Consider the following 16,174-nt stretch of genomic DNA (forward strand, 5'->3'; position numbering starts at 1 on the left):
GAAATCTTACTTAGCCGTTGCTGATTAAAAAGCAGAAATGTAAGCTGTAGCATGATTTTGGAAAGATTACAAGTTAAACATGGAGGATTTTTCGCTAATGTGCTCTGAGACCCTATTTAGTTAAAAATTCCTTAGAGGCAATTTAGTATTTTTAAATGGTCCCCTCCCACAACATAGGCCAATATCTGTGCCATCCAAAACAGCTGTGTTTCTCCCTCCCTGCCCCGTTTTTCTAAAGGGTAGATTTAAAGAAATAAATGTTTTCAGTTTCTTAAAATGGTATTTTGTGGCAGTCTCTAAGAAATAGATCTTTGGTTTCTGTCCAGAGGGTGGCAGAATTTCTCTTTAAAAAAATTTTTTTTTTAAATGCAAATAAACTTGCTTCCCAGCTCAGCAATTATTCGGTTTTATAAAACTGGACAGGATGCAGATAAGCTCTAATCCATTATTATTAAAGGAACATTTGAAGGACTGGAGATAAAATATCACTAGTCACAAGGAAATATTCATGTATTCTGCAGAACACTGTTTACAAATCAAAAAAGCATGGGAACTCTTGGAGCTGAAGGCATAGTTTCAAGGTGACTATATCTTGCTGATTTTCTTTACCACATCAAGTTTCCTTTCGGATAGTTCAAAACAAGTTTTTTGCTACTCTTTCCCCCTTTCCCCTCTCACTTGTGTTTCTATGGCTTGCCCATAGGGTAGAGAAATTCTTGTAACTTGGTACCTTTCTGAAGAACACTCTTGAACTTGTGTTTAAGCCCCAGGGAACTAAAATCCCTTTTCTTCCCCTGTTTTTCTTCCTGTACACCAGCCACTGTCCCAAAACCACACACCACTCCCCCAGGACAGACAGCACTAGCACCACAAATGAAGATGAAATCAAATCAAACAGACCAAGCCAAAAAACAGACCCAGCATTTCAATGCTCTAAGTTGAATCAGTCTTCTCCTCCTTTCCTCTATGTTCTGAAATCTGCTGCCGAACAATTTCTAAGACTTAGGTTGCAAAGTTATCCATTTTTTCACATTTGCCTGATTTTGCCTGTCCAGACGTATATTCTCTTTTTAAAGATGTTCCTTCTTTTAGCATTAAAAATCAGACTCCAGTCTCTCTCACCCAGTTTCTCTCATTTCTTTTTATCTTTAAACTTCTTTGCTATCAGAAGCCTTATTTGGTTGCAAAGGCTTCTTACAGGGGCTTTATAATCTTCAGTTTCACTCAGGAGTTTGTGTTTCTTTCAAAGTCATTAAACACACACACACATGCACACACACACACAACCATTGGTGCCTGGCTGGCTCAGTAAGTGGAGCATTGCACAACTCTTGATCTTGGGGTCATGAGTTAGAGACTACTTTGGGTGTACAGATTACTAAATGAGTAAATAAATAACAAACCCACAACCTCACAAATAAGAATCAAAACTTTAAACAGCCCTCTCCTTAATAGGTAGGAAAATTAATTCTAAAGGGAACACAGTACCTGTAACTGACTGTTAACCTGCCACCTGTCCCACGTTGTTACATCCTTGTAGCAACTGGCAAGGGGTTGGCTACATAGGTGTTTTTTAAGCCCACCCAGAAAAGCTCTGCAATATCTTTTGATGCTGGTGACTGAGTATATCTGAAGTTGTGAGGTTGCAAGAGAAGGTGGAGCAGAGAAAGATTTGAGGCAAGTACATAGATAAGTGAGGCAGATGCCCACCTACCACTTTTTTGTACAGTTAACATCACCTGGCAGGCAGCGTGGTGTGGTGGTTGAAGCCACTGGCCTGCCAGGGTTAAACCCCAGCTTAGCTACTCAGGGACAGGTTGTTACATTGGTCTGTTCAGAGGTTTCATCATCTTTAACATGGCGGTTCTTTTGAGGGTCAAGTGAGTCCATACATAAAAAAATAAGTAGAATAGCTCTTGATACAGAGTTAACCCTCACAGTGTTATCTGTGGTAGAAGTAGCATACCAGGGTTTGTTTAATTCGGAGTCCTTCATTTCTGTTAAATACTACCTACCGCTTAGCCTTAATTTATATAAATTCATCTCTAATAATTCTCTATAAATTCATCATAAAAATAAACAGTACTGAGGTACTGAATGTTAAAAACATCAATTTATATCTCATTTAAAATATAATTTATTCATTTATTCATTCAAGAGACATTTGTATGTGTGCATGTGTCAGGCTGTCTGCTGAACAGAGGGACTATAAAGGCAAATCAGATACAGTTCCTGATAAAGAACTCATAGGCGAGTATGTGAAACGGACAAGAATCAGACGAGGACATTTCAACATGAAAAGTACCTGGATAAAGGGATCCTGGGATACTTCCCAGAACACCCGGGAGGATAAGACCCCTGGAACTGGTGGGAAGATGATCCTTGAAGCATCCTGAAGAACAAATAGAAGAGTTGAAGAGGGAGATTATTCTAGGTAGAAGGGAATAATGAGCAATGAGCAAAGGGCAAAGGCACGGAGGCTGGAGAGAGCTTAAGGAATTTGGTGAATACTTAGTGTTGGCTTTGCTGGAACTTGGCATGGAACAGGGGGTGAGAGAACCAAGGCAGACAGGGGCCAGGTCATGATGGGCCAGGGAGCTTGGATTTGTTTCTTAGGCACTCAGAAGCCACTGAAGGTTTTTAAGCAGGCGTGTGCTCTAGGAAGGTCATTCTGATTGCAATGTAGAGAATGGATTGAAGCTGGGCAAGGCCCGAGCCAGAGAGACAAGTGAGCAGATTATGGCAATTACAAATAACAGAAGATATTGAGAAGTGTTACCCCAACTGGGCAGCCTCTCTGCCATGATTAAGACTGCAATCAAACAGAAATTATAAGACACTAAGAGACAGAGATCAGTAAAGAGATTTTGCTTCCTCTTCTTAACCTACCAAATGCAATGCCAAGTACTTCCAGCTATTACATAAAGTTTCCAGCTTTCTGTAAGGGTTCTGCTGTATTCCAGACAGCCCTGGGTCCCCCAGCTGGAAAGACTTGTTTAGTTTTGAGAACTAAATACAGAGAAATGAGGCCTACAGACTACAGGGAAAACTGTCTTACTGTTCCTGAAAAGTCAGGGAATATTCTGTCAACTTTAGTATTTTCTCTATGGGAGAGGGACGTTAATGGTTTGAGGGGAAGAAGATAAGTTCTTAAAGGATGGGGCAAACTTGGACAGCTGAAGAGGAGGATCTTATATAGAGGAAGCAAGAGGAAGTGGGAACAAGGGCCTAAGAGGAGGGTTGACCTTAGGAAGAATGTCTAGGTTGATGAAGAACGTCTAGGGTTAGATGAAACTATCCAGAAAATGTGAGGGGTGAAGGTGGGGATAAGGAGAGGAGGGGTCCTATAAGGCACCTTATGGTGATGGCTTTTGTCTTTCAAAAAAAATTAAGGTGGTTCAAAGTTGGGAGTGGGCTGTGGACACCAGAAAAATGTTAACTCTTTAAGAGAGCCACCAAAAGGAATATTATAGAGGGTCCACTAAAGATGGACATGATGATTGCTCGGTAGCACAGAAAGCCCAGGAGGAACTTAACTGAATAGCATTCCATTGTAGTGAAGTTAGTCACTGTTTAACATAACGCATGTAGAGTATTCAAGAGAGCATTCAGCACCAGAACCTCTCAAAAAAGATTACCATCACCACCACTGCCTTTCCTGTCTATTATCTCTAGAAATTCTTAGCAACAAGGGGCAGGAGTAGAGAGAGCAGATATTCTGGTCTTCCATCCGGAGACTAGTTTAACAGACATGATGGGTGGACAAGGGAGTAGGGGAATAAAGATGAGTAAGAGAGTATCCTTGGGGTCTTTTTGAAATTTGGAAGAAAGTGAAGTCAGAAGTGGCTTTCTAACTTTTGAGGCCTCATCTGGGTCAAGAGACTGGCAGTTGCAGTGCTGAAAAAGAACAGATTCCATGAGTGGATGATGAGAAAGGAATTGTAAAACTGAGATCTTGGGAACTTTTTCTTTTTTAAGATTTTTTTTATTTATTTGCTAAAGAGAGACACAGCAAGAGAGGAAACGCAAGCAAGGAGAGTGGGAGAGGGAGAAGCAGGCTTCTTGCAGAGCAGAGAGCCCCATGCAGGGTTCAATCCCAGAACCCTGGAATCATGACCTGAACTGAAGGCAGATGCTTAATGACTAAGCCACCCAGCCCCCCCCCCCCCTTTTTAGGGAACTTTTCAGAAGTAACTGGGAACTAGTCATATCTGAACTTGTGGACAAATTCAGTGGCACTAGAAATCCAAGTTGTTAGAGAGTTCACAAGTTGATGAACCCTGAGATCAGCATGTGGAAAAAATTAACAAAGTGATTGGTGGGGGGTAGGGAAACCAAAAACTGACACCCGGGAAATGGATAGAGAGAAAGGAAAATGGGGGTCAAGTGCTGGAGGAGATGATATATAAGGATGATGTGACATTTTTAAAAGGGCAAGATTGGTTAGGGAGAAGCACGGCTGAGAAATGCAGAGGGGAGTAGGGAGGATGCCCCTTCCCCTACCTTTTCACCGTGAGTAGGTGGGAAATGAAACTGGGGCAAGGGTGTTACAGGGCAGGGGTCTACTTCAGTTCTGTAGATGTAAGTGTTCAAGGGCCAGGCTAGGGATCACTGCAGCTTGTTCACTATAGAGTAGGAGCTGCAGTGTGCCTGAAGAAGGGCTTGAATGCTGAGGCCCCATCTCCCTTCTCTTGGATCTAAGCATTCTTCTGAGTGGTCTAGTTGTGTGAAAAGTGAGGCCATGATCCATTTCCCTTTCACATTATGTATGTGAGGCAGCTGTGGAGAGCACCATTGTGTTGAAATTTGATACTAATTTCCTAATGCTGATTAAGGTGTATGAGTATAACTGTTGGAATTTAAGTTTCTCCAGTAATTTATAATTTTGCCATAGCATACATTTGATTCAGGTATGGTAGAGAAATTATAAAACCAAGGCTAACTGTCTCAAAGGAAGTTAAAAAGCCCTGAAATCCTGTAAACAGTAGTTGGGGGCTCTCTTTTTTTACTTACTTGTCTGGGGTGCTTTTAAACAATTTGGCCATTTCCTTTACATCAGCTTCCATTCCTTGGTCTTCAACAGGAATTTCCCCCCAAACCAGTTTTATAAATCCCTGACTTCATCAGTATAAGCTAGTATCTTATATCATCATTAACGTTCAGAGAAGTAGACATGAAAATATGTTTTGTTTTAATTACCTCACAAGAATTAGTGGGGAAAGAGCAAAACTACTGTCTGGAATGTGAGTAGAGGTAGGGAAGGTGCTGGGTTGACTGTGCTGTGATTGCCTCCTACTTCCCAGTCTCCTGTTGTGGGCTCGGCAATCCTTAGTAAAATTACAAGATCCAGCATGTCTTTCCCCTGAGAGGGCTTGGGACTGACTGAAACCACAAATATTAAATCCTTAAATGCCAGGGGGCTATTCCAAGTATTACTTGGTAGAAGAATTAAGTTGCTCATTGTTTTCTGCTCTGTTTAATGGATTTTTATTCTACCCTTGCAATTTGCCTGAGGCTGATTAAAATGATGACCTCAGCTTTTTTGATTTTCTTTTCAACCTGCAGCAGTGACCTTTAAAAACAGATTCTCACTGTTTAACTGTCTAGCCTTCCCCAGTAAGCCTTGCTCACTCACTTCCTCTTTTACCTGCAAACATGAACACACATCCACGTCCACCATGTTACATACACTCATGAGCGTAAGTGAATGACTTCTAAATGATTACTTTATCAAGTGCTGAGAATGCTTGACATAGGAGGTGAAATATCTTTCTGTGGCCATGACAGAAAGATCTGTCCTCCTAACAGACACAAAATAAATCCACACCAATATAAGTAGTATCTGCTGTCTATCTATATGTCTGTAACTGAATGAATAGATTAATACTTAATTTTTTGATGTTGTCACTGATTCTTGCTGCCTAGAGAAGGCGAGTATATCCAATTCCGTTTAATATGATTGATGATAAGATGCTAATTAATTGGAATTCTGGCCCAAACTGTGCTTTGATGAACAGATAGGGAGATATTATAGTAATTTCTCCCCCCAACAATTCTGTTCTTTTAGTCTGTGTATTGTAATGTTTGTTGGATAGATACAAACTTACATTTTAGGTCAAGATAGAGCTCATGTAGTAGTTAAAGTTATCTAGGTGGTATCTCTATCTATACTTGATTCTTGGTAAAATGGTATCACACCTAGATGGTCTGCCATTGTTTTTCTCATTCTAGGTCCATGATTATATAGTTAGAGTCAAATAGAAATTTTTCTTTCATCAACTTTGTTATCAAAGGGTATATTAAAATGTTAATAATGATTTGGAAGAAATATAATAGTACTCTTTCTCTAGTTTTTAGTAATATTTTCTTCACTATATAGACTCCACTGAATTGGGTGATAAGGGAGTTCCTCTGATCTCTCACGTACCTCTGATCTATTCAGCTTGTCAGTTTGTTCCTGAGCTCTGTCCATGGCCACAGAAGCCTTTGTCTTAGAGTCTTGAGGACCACCACCTTTTGAGCCTGGACCTTTTCTTACTCCTTCTCTTCTCTTCCCCCTTTTTTCTCCACCATCAACAGATTTTACTTCTTTTAGTGTCTGGAATCTGATGGGAGACTTAGTCATTCTCTACTCTTTCCAGTTCCACTCTTGGTTGGAGGGAGGGCTCTGAGCCTGAGTGTGGAGGAGCTGACAGGGAAGTATCCTTCACAATGGTCCTGTCACAGCGTGACTGTCCCCAAAATACCATCAGGCATTTCTCAGTGCAATGTTTAATTTCTCTTACTAGCACAGCTCCTGTAATTATTAGGCTAAAACATTTTTATTTCGTTCCCATCTTGAGTTATGCTTTAGAGTGCCTCCTTTTGCTTTGTTCTTCATCATAGTTGGAGATAAAGGAAAGAATGCACTACACCTATGTGAAGCCCTGTTTTCACCTACCTACATGGAAGTCACTGTTTCCACAGGCATAGTTGACAGATAGGAAGAGGCTAAGGGATGAAAGGATTACTTTCAGACAAAATATATAATATTTGTCAAAATCCTTCATAGGGCCAGCAGCTTGAACAAAGAAATCTGTAGCCCATTGATGAGATATTAAAGAGCATGCATGCACAAATGGTTTTAACTATAAGGCTGGCATAGAGATGAAACTGTAGTGAAGACAGCAGTACTTCAGGAATTTATTCCAAGAGAACAATCCCCCCAGTGTCTGAGCCAGTTTGGTACCCTCTACGGCTTGTTTCTCGTTCATGGGCTGGGCCTAAGACATTCCAAAGTCTCTCCCATGTTCTGTGATTGTGCCTACCTTTGTACCTTCGTCTTACCGAACTTTTAACCTCTGCTTGTCTCACCCACTCTTCAGATCTAGTTCTTACTCTCCACCCATTTCTTTGGGCTTGATGTTTCAGACTTGCCCTTGTTCCCAGCTCACCTAAGCCAAGGATTCTGACACCAGTTCCCTCTTTTCCTGATCTCTGAAACCTAAGGTCAGTCCTACTCACTATCCTGCATCCCCCACGAACTGACACTCCAGGAACCAGCCCAAGCCAGGACTTTGAGTTTCTTCCATTCTAAGCTTTAACCCCACAAACTCCATTTGTCAAGGAGGCCAGACTTGACAGCCAACATACTTAGAGCCTCATAAAAAACAAGTAAGAATCTAGCCAAAAGCAGTACAGACTTTCCTGGGATTTGAAAATGACTTTTGAGTCATTAAAACTTATCCTCTTGATTTAATAGAATGCCTTTCACTATTCATCCATCCACTTATCTATCTATCCATTTCTCTGAGCTTTGAAACATTCAATTCAAGTACCTTGTAGTTGGAAGTTCATAATTTTCACATTAAGGAATTCTTCAGCAAAGATTGATAATATATGCTATTCTCAAGTAAGGCACTAGATGGAGCATGTGAATTTAAAGGAAATGTAAACTGGTAATTGCCAGTGACAACAAATAATTTAATGAAAGAAAACTAAAAAAATTAAACCAAGTTAATTTTATTAATTTCAACTAAAAATAAACAAATGTTACATACACTCATGAGTGTAAGTAAATATTTTTTAGTAATATTTTTTATGAGTGTATGTAAGGTCTAGGATAATTTTTAAAAGAACAGATAAAAACTGGAATAAGTAATTTTTTATTTATTTATTTTTTTTTGTCTTCAGTAGACTCTACAAACCCCATAGCCAGAGGAAAATGAAGTAGGTGAGAGCACTAGTTGGGAAAGATAAAGATGGGGCTAAGAGATTTTTTTTTTTTTTTTTTTTGCTGGTAGAGAAAATGAAGTGATTTTGATAGAGTGGAAATACCTTGCATCAACATCAGCTTCTAGATTGCCAGCTTCAATTTTGGAAGCAAACAAGTCTAAGCAATTTGATTGCCAACAAGCATGGAGAGAGGTGATACATGGCTAATCACAGCGGGTAAAATCTTTCAAAAGTTGTTTATAAAATATTATAAGGGGAAGGTTCTTATGAGAATCAAGCTCAGATTTGCAGATAGCATCTGCATGATTCCTGGAGATTAAATCTGTGTTGGCAGATAGACAATCTTCTGCAGGGTTCAAAAGATGACAGTTTCGATCCTGGTGGTATATTGCATTGTACATGTTCACCTTGAAAGTCACAGCTTTCTCTAGAGTTTATTTATTTTTGATATTGCAAGTGAGGTTTTGTCAGTATTTCCATTTTTGGTTGGCTGTAAAAATGTCATCCAGAATGAAGCCTGACATCCCTGTATGTCGTTTGTACTGCCTTTAAGTTCAGGTCAGGAGTTACTGGAGGAAAAAAATAATCCATGACAAATTTGCCATTGATTCAGTAGTATTTCAGACTTTTATTTCCCCAGTCTTCCTGTTACTGTTTACTTCTCAAAGTCCCATGCATTCTCTCTAAGGCATTTAGTTGCATTCAGTAGGGAGGCAGACTGGAGAGAGTTTACTCCATCTTGACTGGAACCAGATCTGTGGATGATTTTTGAATTCCTCATTTTCATTGTTGAAGATGTATAGAATAAACTCCAACTTACCTATTTCATACAATTGCAGGGTAGGGGTTTAGAAAGGGGATAAGGTAACCATATTTAATAAGAGAACTTAATTATTTTTTTAAATGTATATTTCATTTCATGTTGAGCTTCAAGGGAAAGTATGCTTAAGTTTTACATGAAGAGGATTTGGCCAGAAATAGGCACCCTCCTGATGTTTTATTTAGCAAAGTGCCTAGCTAGAAGTAAGCAGCTCTGAGTTTTAGTAAAAATTTGTATTTCAGTTCAATCTGATTTCTCTTTGACATCACTAATATGTTAGGACACAGATGAACAAACCCTTCTGTTTAATAATTTTAAAAATTCTTAGGTTATAAATTTGATTTTATTAAGTAAAACTAAGCTTTCTCTATCTTGGATCTCTATATGGATTAGCAGCAAAACCAGCTCTAGCACTGGAAATGACTAATACTACACTTCAGATACCCCTTCTTCAAATCTGTCAGTGATGCGAATTAGGAAGTAAAATTTAATAGGCAGGAAGAGGGAAAAAATTCAGTGTTTTCTTTGGCCATTTCCTTCACATTATGAAGTCAAGATTCAATATGTAGAGTTGTTGAATTTACTTCTTCCTTTTTACCGCCTGTGAAACGCATGTAGCAAGGGACAGAGTGTACAGCGGGATGCTATGACGCCCACCCGGCACATATAGCAACACATTGGGTCAGACTAGCTTCTGGAACCTGGCAAAATAAAATTGTATCCTGTATCCTATGAGCATAGCTGGTGACAGCGAAGGACCATGCAGTGATGCTTCGGAACTGACTGCCTGGAAGGGATCTTACACATGATTTTGTTCAGTATTCTAAGTAATATGTAGAGTAGTGCAAATTGTTGATTCCAAGTTTTGACAATACTTGGTACATGTTTTCAACTCTTTTGCATTTTTATATCCATGACCATATTGCTTTCAGAGCCCCTGTGAGACAGACAGTTTTGAGAGGTTCTGTTTATAGATGAAGAAAACTGAGATGCAGGCTGATTGCTGAGTGGCCCACGCATTCCTCAGAACCCTGAGATGAGGACCCAGAGCTTTTAACTTCTAAGCTGTTGCTTTCCCCCTACACCACACTGACTAGTGATACCTTTATGAAGGAATTACAGGAAGGCCTACTTTGACTTGAACTGATTTTATACCTTAAAGAACTATATTTTAGTATGCCAAAGGAGATTGGCGTTGTTTGCCAACCAAGTTTTTGTTTTTTATTTTTGCCAATCAGGTTTTTTAAATGCCTGTGGAGTAAAGCCCCCAAGAGAAAAATCTCACATACATAGACAAGGGGATACATATAAATATATTCAGTGTTGCTTTATTTAAATAGCAAAAATCGGAATCAATCTAAGTGTTGATAATCATAGGACTGAGTAAATAAATTGGTATATATTTATATAACGTAACATTACCCAGTGATTGAAGTGACCGAAATATGTATATGTATATAGTTTAAAAAATCATAATGTTGAGTGGGAGAAAACAATTTTGCAGAATGAAACAGTATATCGTTTTTATAAGCAACATACAGAATATGTATATGGCTCATGTGTATGATCAGTATTTAAAAAATAGACTGGAAGGATACCCACCAAATAGTCGTCATTCAGGAAAGGGGAGTGAGATGAAATGTGGGTAACAGAGATTTCAAATAAATAAGGTAAAATGTAAACATTTTTAATTTATTGATGTTTGCTTGCTTATTCTCTCAGTTTTAAATATTTTTCAAAAAGTTGGGGTTGATGCTGGTGGATAGCACGAGGGGACCTCAAGGGCAGTACCTGGGTGAGGACTATATTCCTCCCAATGAGCAGAAAGAACATGAGATACTTATTTCTGGAAAAGCTGTGGTTGGCATTTAAGAAAAGCAAACAGAGGTATTAGATGGGCCCATTTGGCAATATTCCTCACTGTGGTAGAAAGGAGGCTTGAGGTTTGTAGGTCACCTTGCCCTGGATAGCTCTACAGCCACAGAGAGAGGGCTCTAGGGCTTGGGGACCTGGACTGCACTTGCTCTTTCTGTCCCCATCACTGAAGTCTCTGAACACATGTGGGAAGATTGTGAATGAAACATTCTCGTGGTCTACATTCTGCTACAATTTTTACTATATTAATGCTAATGTTCTCTGGATACATTTCTAGGCATGAAAGAATGCATACCAGACGACCCTATCATGTGGAAGATGCTGAAAAATACTGCCTTGAGGATGACTTGGTCAATTTAGAGGTTCTGGATGAGGTACTAAATATTTAGTAGGCAATTCTCACTGCTGACATTTGTTTCATGTGAATGATCTGACCTTTTTCTTGTAGACCATGTTCTCCTAAGGTCACATGAAAATTTAATTGTTTGTATAGCCTTGAGGTGAAGCTCACAGAGCATTTGGTTGCTGTGACTGTGATCCTGTGTTGTGTTCATTTATAGTCCCCCAAATGTCCTAAATGATGAAGAGGAAAGGATTTGAATTTTTTCCAATAAAGCCCTTTATATTATAAGCCTAAATGATTTATTATATCGCCAGGAATTGTTTTCTGTTTTAGAGGAAGTGCAGTTTAACTCTGAAGTCAAGATAGGTGTTTGTCAAAATCTTGCAATTTGCAAGGATGTGGATGGAACTACAGGGTATTATGCTAAGTGAAATAAGTCAGTCAGTGAAAGACAATTATCATATGATCTCTCTGATATGAGGAATTTGAGAGGCAGGGCCAGTGTGGGGAGTGGATCTTAGGGGAAAGGGAAGGAAAAAATGAAACCAGATAGGACCAGGGAGGGAGGCAAACCACAAGAGACTCAATCTCAGGAAACAAACTGAGAGTTGCTGGAGGCAGGGGGATGGGAGGCATGGGGTGATTGGGTGATGGACACTGGGGAGGGTATGTGCTATGGTGAGTGCTGTGAGTTGTGTAGGACTGATGATTCACAGACCTGTACCCCTGGGGCAAATAATACATTCTATGTTAATTAAAAAAAAAGATAGTTGTTTTTTCTTCATAAAGAGTAGCTTTATTTAGGGAAATAGTGGAGGATAATACAGCTTGAGTTCTAAATTTGAAAACTGTGATAATCTCCATTTAAAGTATGCATGTTTAATAGAGCTGTTAATTGCACTGGATCTGCTTTTGCTGATTCTAACTCCAGAGACCTTTAACTACAATGCATGAATCACTAAAGTGTAACATAGAAGTGTTCAATTCCATATTCCCACTACATAAATTTTAAGTGTAATGCTTTTAGAAAAGAAGTTACTATTTTTTCTATAAAATTTTTTTTTCTATTAAACCAAATTCTAAGTAGAGCATTTTGATTCGATAAGACAGGTTCTTCGTAATAACAAATAAAACCCTGTTGGCTATCTCAATGTCCTTTAGCAAGTCCTAAGTAGGCCTTATTCTTTCAGCATATTCCTATTTTTTTTCTTCTTCCAAGCCAAATATCTTCATTGAGGATCCTTAGGGTCACTGTATAATTTAAATTGCTACTTTCCTCTTTTAGAAAAAAAAATTCTTATGAGACTAAATTTGTTATTTTGAGAATTATTTCTTAGTTATAAATAGTGTTTACTCTCAGTACTATCTATCCTCTTCTTAGGATTCAATTATTCGTCAGTTGCAAAAGCGTTACATGGACTTGGTGATCTACACATATGTTGGAGACATCTTAATTGCCTTAAACCCCTTCCAGAATCTAAGCATATACTCTCCACAGGTAAGGGGTGCTGTAAGAGCATGTTACTCCTTAATAGGAAATTAAAAAACCACAAGGGAAAGTGAAAAGAAGGGAAAAACGAGAATAAACTGCTGCTGCTTTTGCAGTATATACCCCAACCTGCAGATGATAAAACAACACAGATGGCATTCTTCCATTTCGTGGGTAACTTTTCAGAGCAAGATATAATGGTAATAGCAAACATTCAGTTAGTGCTTTCCACATGCCAGAAACGGGCTTATCTCACTCACTCCTTGTAATCTTATGAAGCAGGCATGATGATTAAAGCTGTTTGGCAGATGAGGAAACTTAGCGTGGTGAAGTTAACTCCCATGCAAAAGCTCATGAAACTTGTAAGTGAAGAGCTGGGATTTGAACTTATGCCTGCAGACTCCAGAGTCTGTGGCTCAATAGCCTTTCTGATGCTATAATTCCCCTAACAAGTAACAAAGCCTTGGTTTCATGGGCAACAGGTACTGGTGCATTAGATGTCATCTTTAAATTTATTTTTTTTTCCTTCAGTTTTCCAGACTTTATCATGGGGTGAAACGTGCCTCAAACCCCCCCCACATATTTGCAACAGCAGATGCTGCTTACCAATGTATGGTTACTTTTAGCAAAGACCAGGTAAGAACTCTCCTTCCTTCCCTACCAACTCATCCAGTTGGACGTGTACTGTCTTCCTCTGCAGCTCTTATGTCTTCCTGAAAACTCCATTCTGGTTGCTGGTGCTGATTCAAGGAAATAGAAAATGAAACAGTAGCTCAGTGATACAGGAATGGTGGTAAAGTTACAGCAGGCAGAGAACGTGAAAATTCTTTTGGAGTTACATGAAGCATTGGTGTCATAAGCACTCATTTTCCCTGATAAAATGTAGAAAGTGTTTCTACTATGATATGAAAGCATAGAGCCAACAAAAACCTGATTACATGACTACAACTGTAATAAAAACAGCATGTAGAATGACATAAATGAAATTCCTTCTTATTAAGGTCTTGGAATTTTCATGGTTTGATATTTTTTGTATGAAATATTGCGCACAGGTTGACCGATCAAGCCCCACACCATTTAGCTAGTGAGAAATTGTGGTGGATTTGGTAGAGACTGAACAGGTTTTAAATTCAATGCTAGTTAACTACAAAGCTCATCCATAAAGCTTCCCTTTCTGGACCTTCAAGTCAAGGTGGTGATATATCCAACCTTAACCCTTCCTTTACTTTTACTATGCATATTTTCGTTTGTGTCTTTAGTCTGTTTGAAATACAAGTAATAAAGTGGGTAAGAAATTTTTTTGAGAGAGTTACTGTGTGTAAATTTTCTGACATCTCTGAGGTCCCAGCTTTGGGTTTGTTAAGGAATAGATGAAACTATAACAGCGCGAGTTACAAAATAGAGTCTATGGATTCGCTTTCAGGTTAGAAACTTGGCTTCTCTGCGTTCCGACCTTTCCCAAAGACTTGTGAAGTGTTCATAGATTTCATAGAAAGGGAGTCAGTGGAGAGAGACACATGTATTTCTAAATTTGAGAAGTTTCCCCACTGAGTTTTTTCTGACACTGAAGGTTGTGTCTTTTCCAGCACCAACCAGTTCTTCGATTCTCCAACAGTAATTGGATGCCCAATTGTTTGATTCATTCAATTCCGATACTCATGTCCCAGAGTTAGCACAGATCCCACATGGTCAGGGCTCAGCCCCAAAGACTGCCCCCATCTCAGATGCCAGCCACAAAAGAGGTACCCAGGCTACCCACACTTTTCTGCCCAGCCTACAAATTCAGGGGTTTCCACAACCACCCTCAAGTCTGACAATTCACTAGAACAACTCACAGAACTCAGGAAAATACTTTACTTAAATTTTTTTTTTTAATTTAATTTTTAAAATTTACGGTGGTTTCGCTGGATAGTAGGTAGGGACAGTGGGAATCTCGTTCATCCATTCATGCGCGTCACTAATTAGATGACGAGGCATTTGGCTACCTTAAGAGTCATAGTTACTCCCACCGTTTACCCGCGCTTCATTGAATTTCTTCACTTACACTTTACTTAAATTTACTGGCTTAGTATAAAGGTTACAATCCAGGAACAGCCAAATGGAAGAGATTATCCAGGGTAAGATATAGGGGAGAAGGGTGGCGCAAAGCTTCCATGTCCCCTGTCAGCCTCTCAAAGTGTTCATACCAGAAGTTCTCTGAATCTTGTTGTTTTTGAATTTTTATGACTCAATCAATCTCTAGTCCTCCTCTCCCCCCTAGAAGTTGGGGTGATAGGGCTGAAAGTTTCTACTCTCTCATGATGTATTTGGTCTTTTTGGTGACCAGCACCCACTGGGAAGCTATCTTAGGCCCTACCTTGAACCACCTGATTAGCAGTTAGGTTTGGTTGAAGGGGACTTTTTTGTGACTAACAAAAGATGGTCCTACTGCTGCTATGATTCAGGAAGTTCTAAGGGTCTTAGGAGCTCTGTGCCAGGAACCAGAGACAAAGACCAATTACATGTTTTTTTATTATACCACACCCACTAATCTTCTTGATACATAAAGAGCCCCTAGGAGTGAACCAAACAAACAGGCAAAGGATATGGGCTGGTCACAAAAAAGAAAATATGAATAACTTTAAACATATGAAAATATCTCAGCCTCACTCATAATAAAATAAATGCAAGTCAAAACTACACTTGGTCTTGAAACCAAGACTGTTCTCGTGTGTTTCCAATTGGCAAAAACCCAACATACCCTATTAGTGAGGCAATAGGAGAACAGGCACTTTCAGGGATTGGTCCAGTCCTTAAGAAAGCAATTTTGTACTACCTATCCTATTTATAAATGTATTTATCCTTCACTTCAGCAATCCATTTCTAAAAATTTATTCTATAGAAGAGCCTGCATGTAAATAAAATGCCCTACATATAGGGTTATTCATTGTAGTATACTCCTTATGTATCCATCAATACGAGACTGGTTAAATTGACTCTGGTACGTCTGTCCAATGGACCAAGCAGCGGTGAAAAGGTTGAAGAAGTTCTCAGTGTACGGAAATGGAAAGATTCCGTAGATAAATCATTCAATGAACAAAAGGAAGGTGTATAGTGGTGGATATTATATGAAAACCATCCCTGAACATACTGTGCTATGAATTCCTCACTCTCACTCCTTTTTCTGTGTCAGTGCATTGTCATCAGTGGAGAAAGTGGCTCTGGGAAGACAGAAAGTGCCCATCTGATTGTTCAGCATTTGACTTTCTTGGGAAAGGTATCGACCACCTGTTTTATGTGTCATGGCTAGAATCCTTGCCAGTGTAACTGCATATTTTATAAATGATGGAATGACTGGTTTTTATTAGTTGTTATGTAAAAGCCTTCCATCTTTATTATGTTTATTCCTGATAGCGAGGCCTCTTAAGATGTCAGCATGCCATCCCTCTCTCAA

At 39.2% G+C, this 16,174-nt stretch overlaps 1 protein-coding gene across 1 annotated transcript in view; it reads left to right on the forward strand.

The window, feature by feature from the left end:
• Positions 1 to 16,174, forward strand: part of MYO3B (myosin IIIB) — a 376,680-nt gene that overhangs the window by 147,453 nt on the left and 213,053 nt on the right. The window contains exons 10-13 of the mRNA XM_059395489.1: positions 11,187 to 11,283; positions 12,634 to 12,750; positions 13,273 to 13,377; positions 15,914 to 15,997. Coding sequence (XP_059251472.1) covers positions 11,187 to 11,283; positions 12,634 to 12,750; positions 13,273 to 13,377; positions 15,914 to 15,997 — 403 coding nt within the window. The remainder of the gene's footprint in view (positions 1 to 11,186; positions 11,284 to 12,633; positions 12,751 to 13,272; positions 13,378 to 15,913; positions 15,998 to 16,174) is intronic.

This window comes from Mustela nigripes, chromosome 3 (genome assembly GCF_022355385.1).
Source record: "Mustela nigripes isolate SB6536 chromosome 3, MUSNIG.SB6536, whole genome shotgun sequence".
Classification (NCBI taxonomy): domain Eukaryota; kingdom Metazoa; phylum Chordata; class Mammalia; order Carnivora; family Mustelidae; genus Mustela; species Mustela nigripes.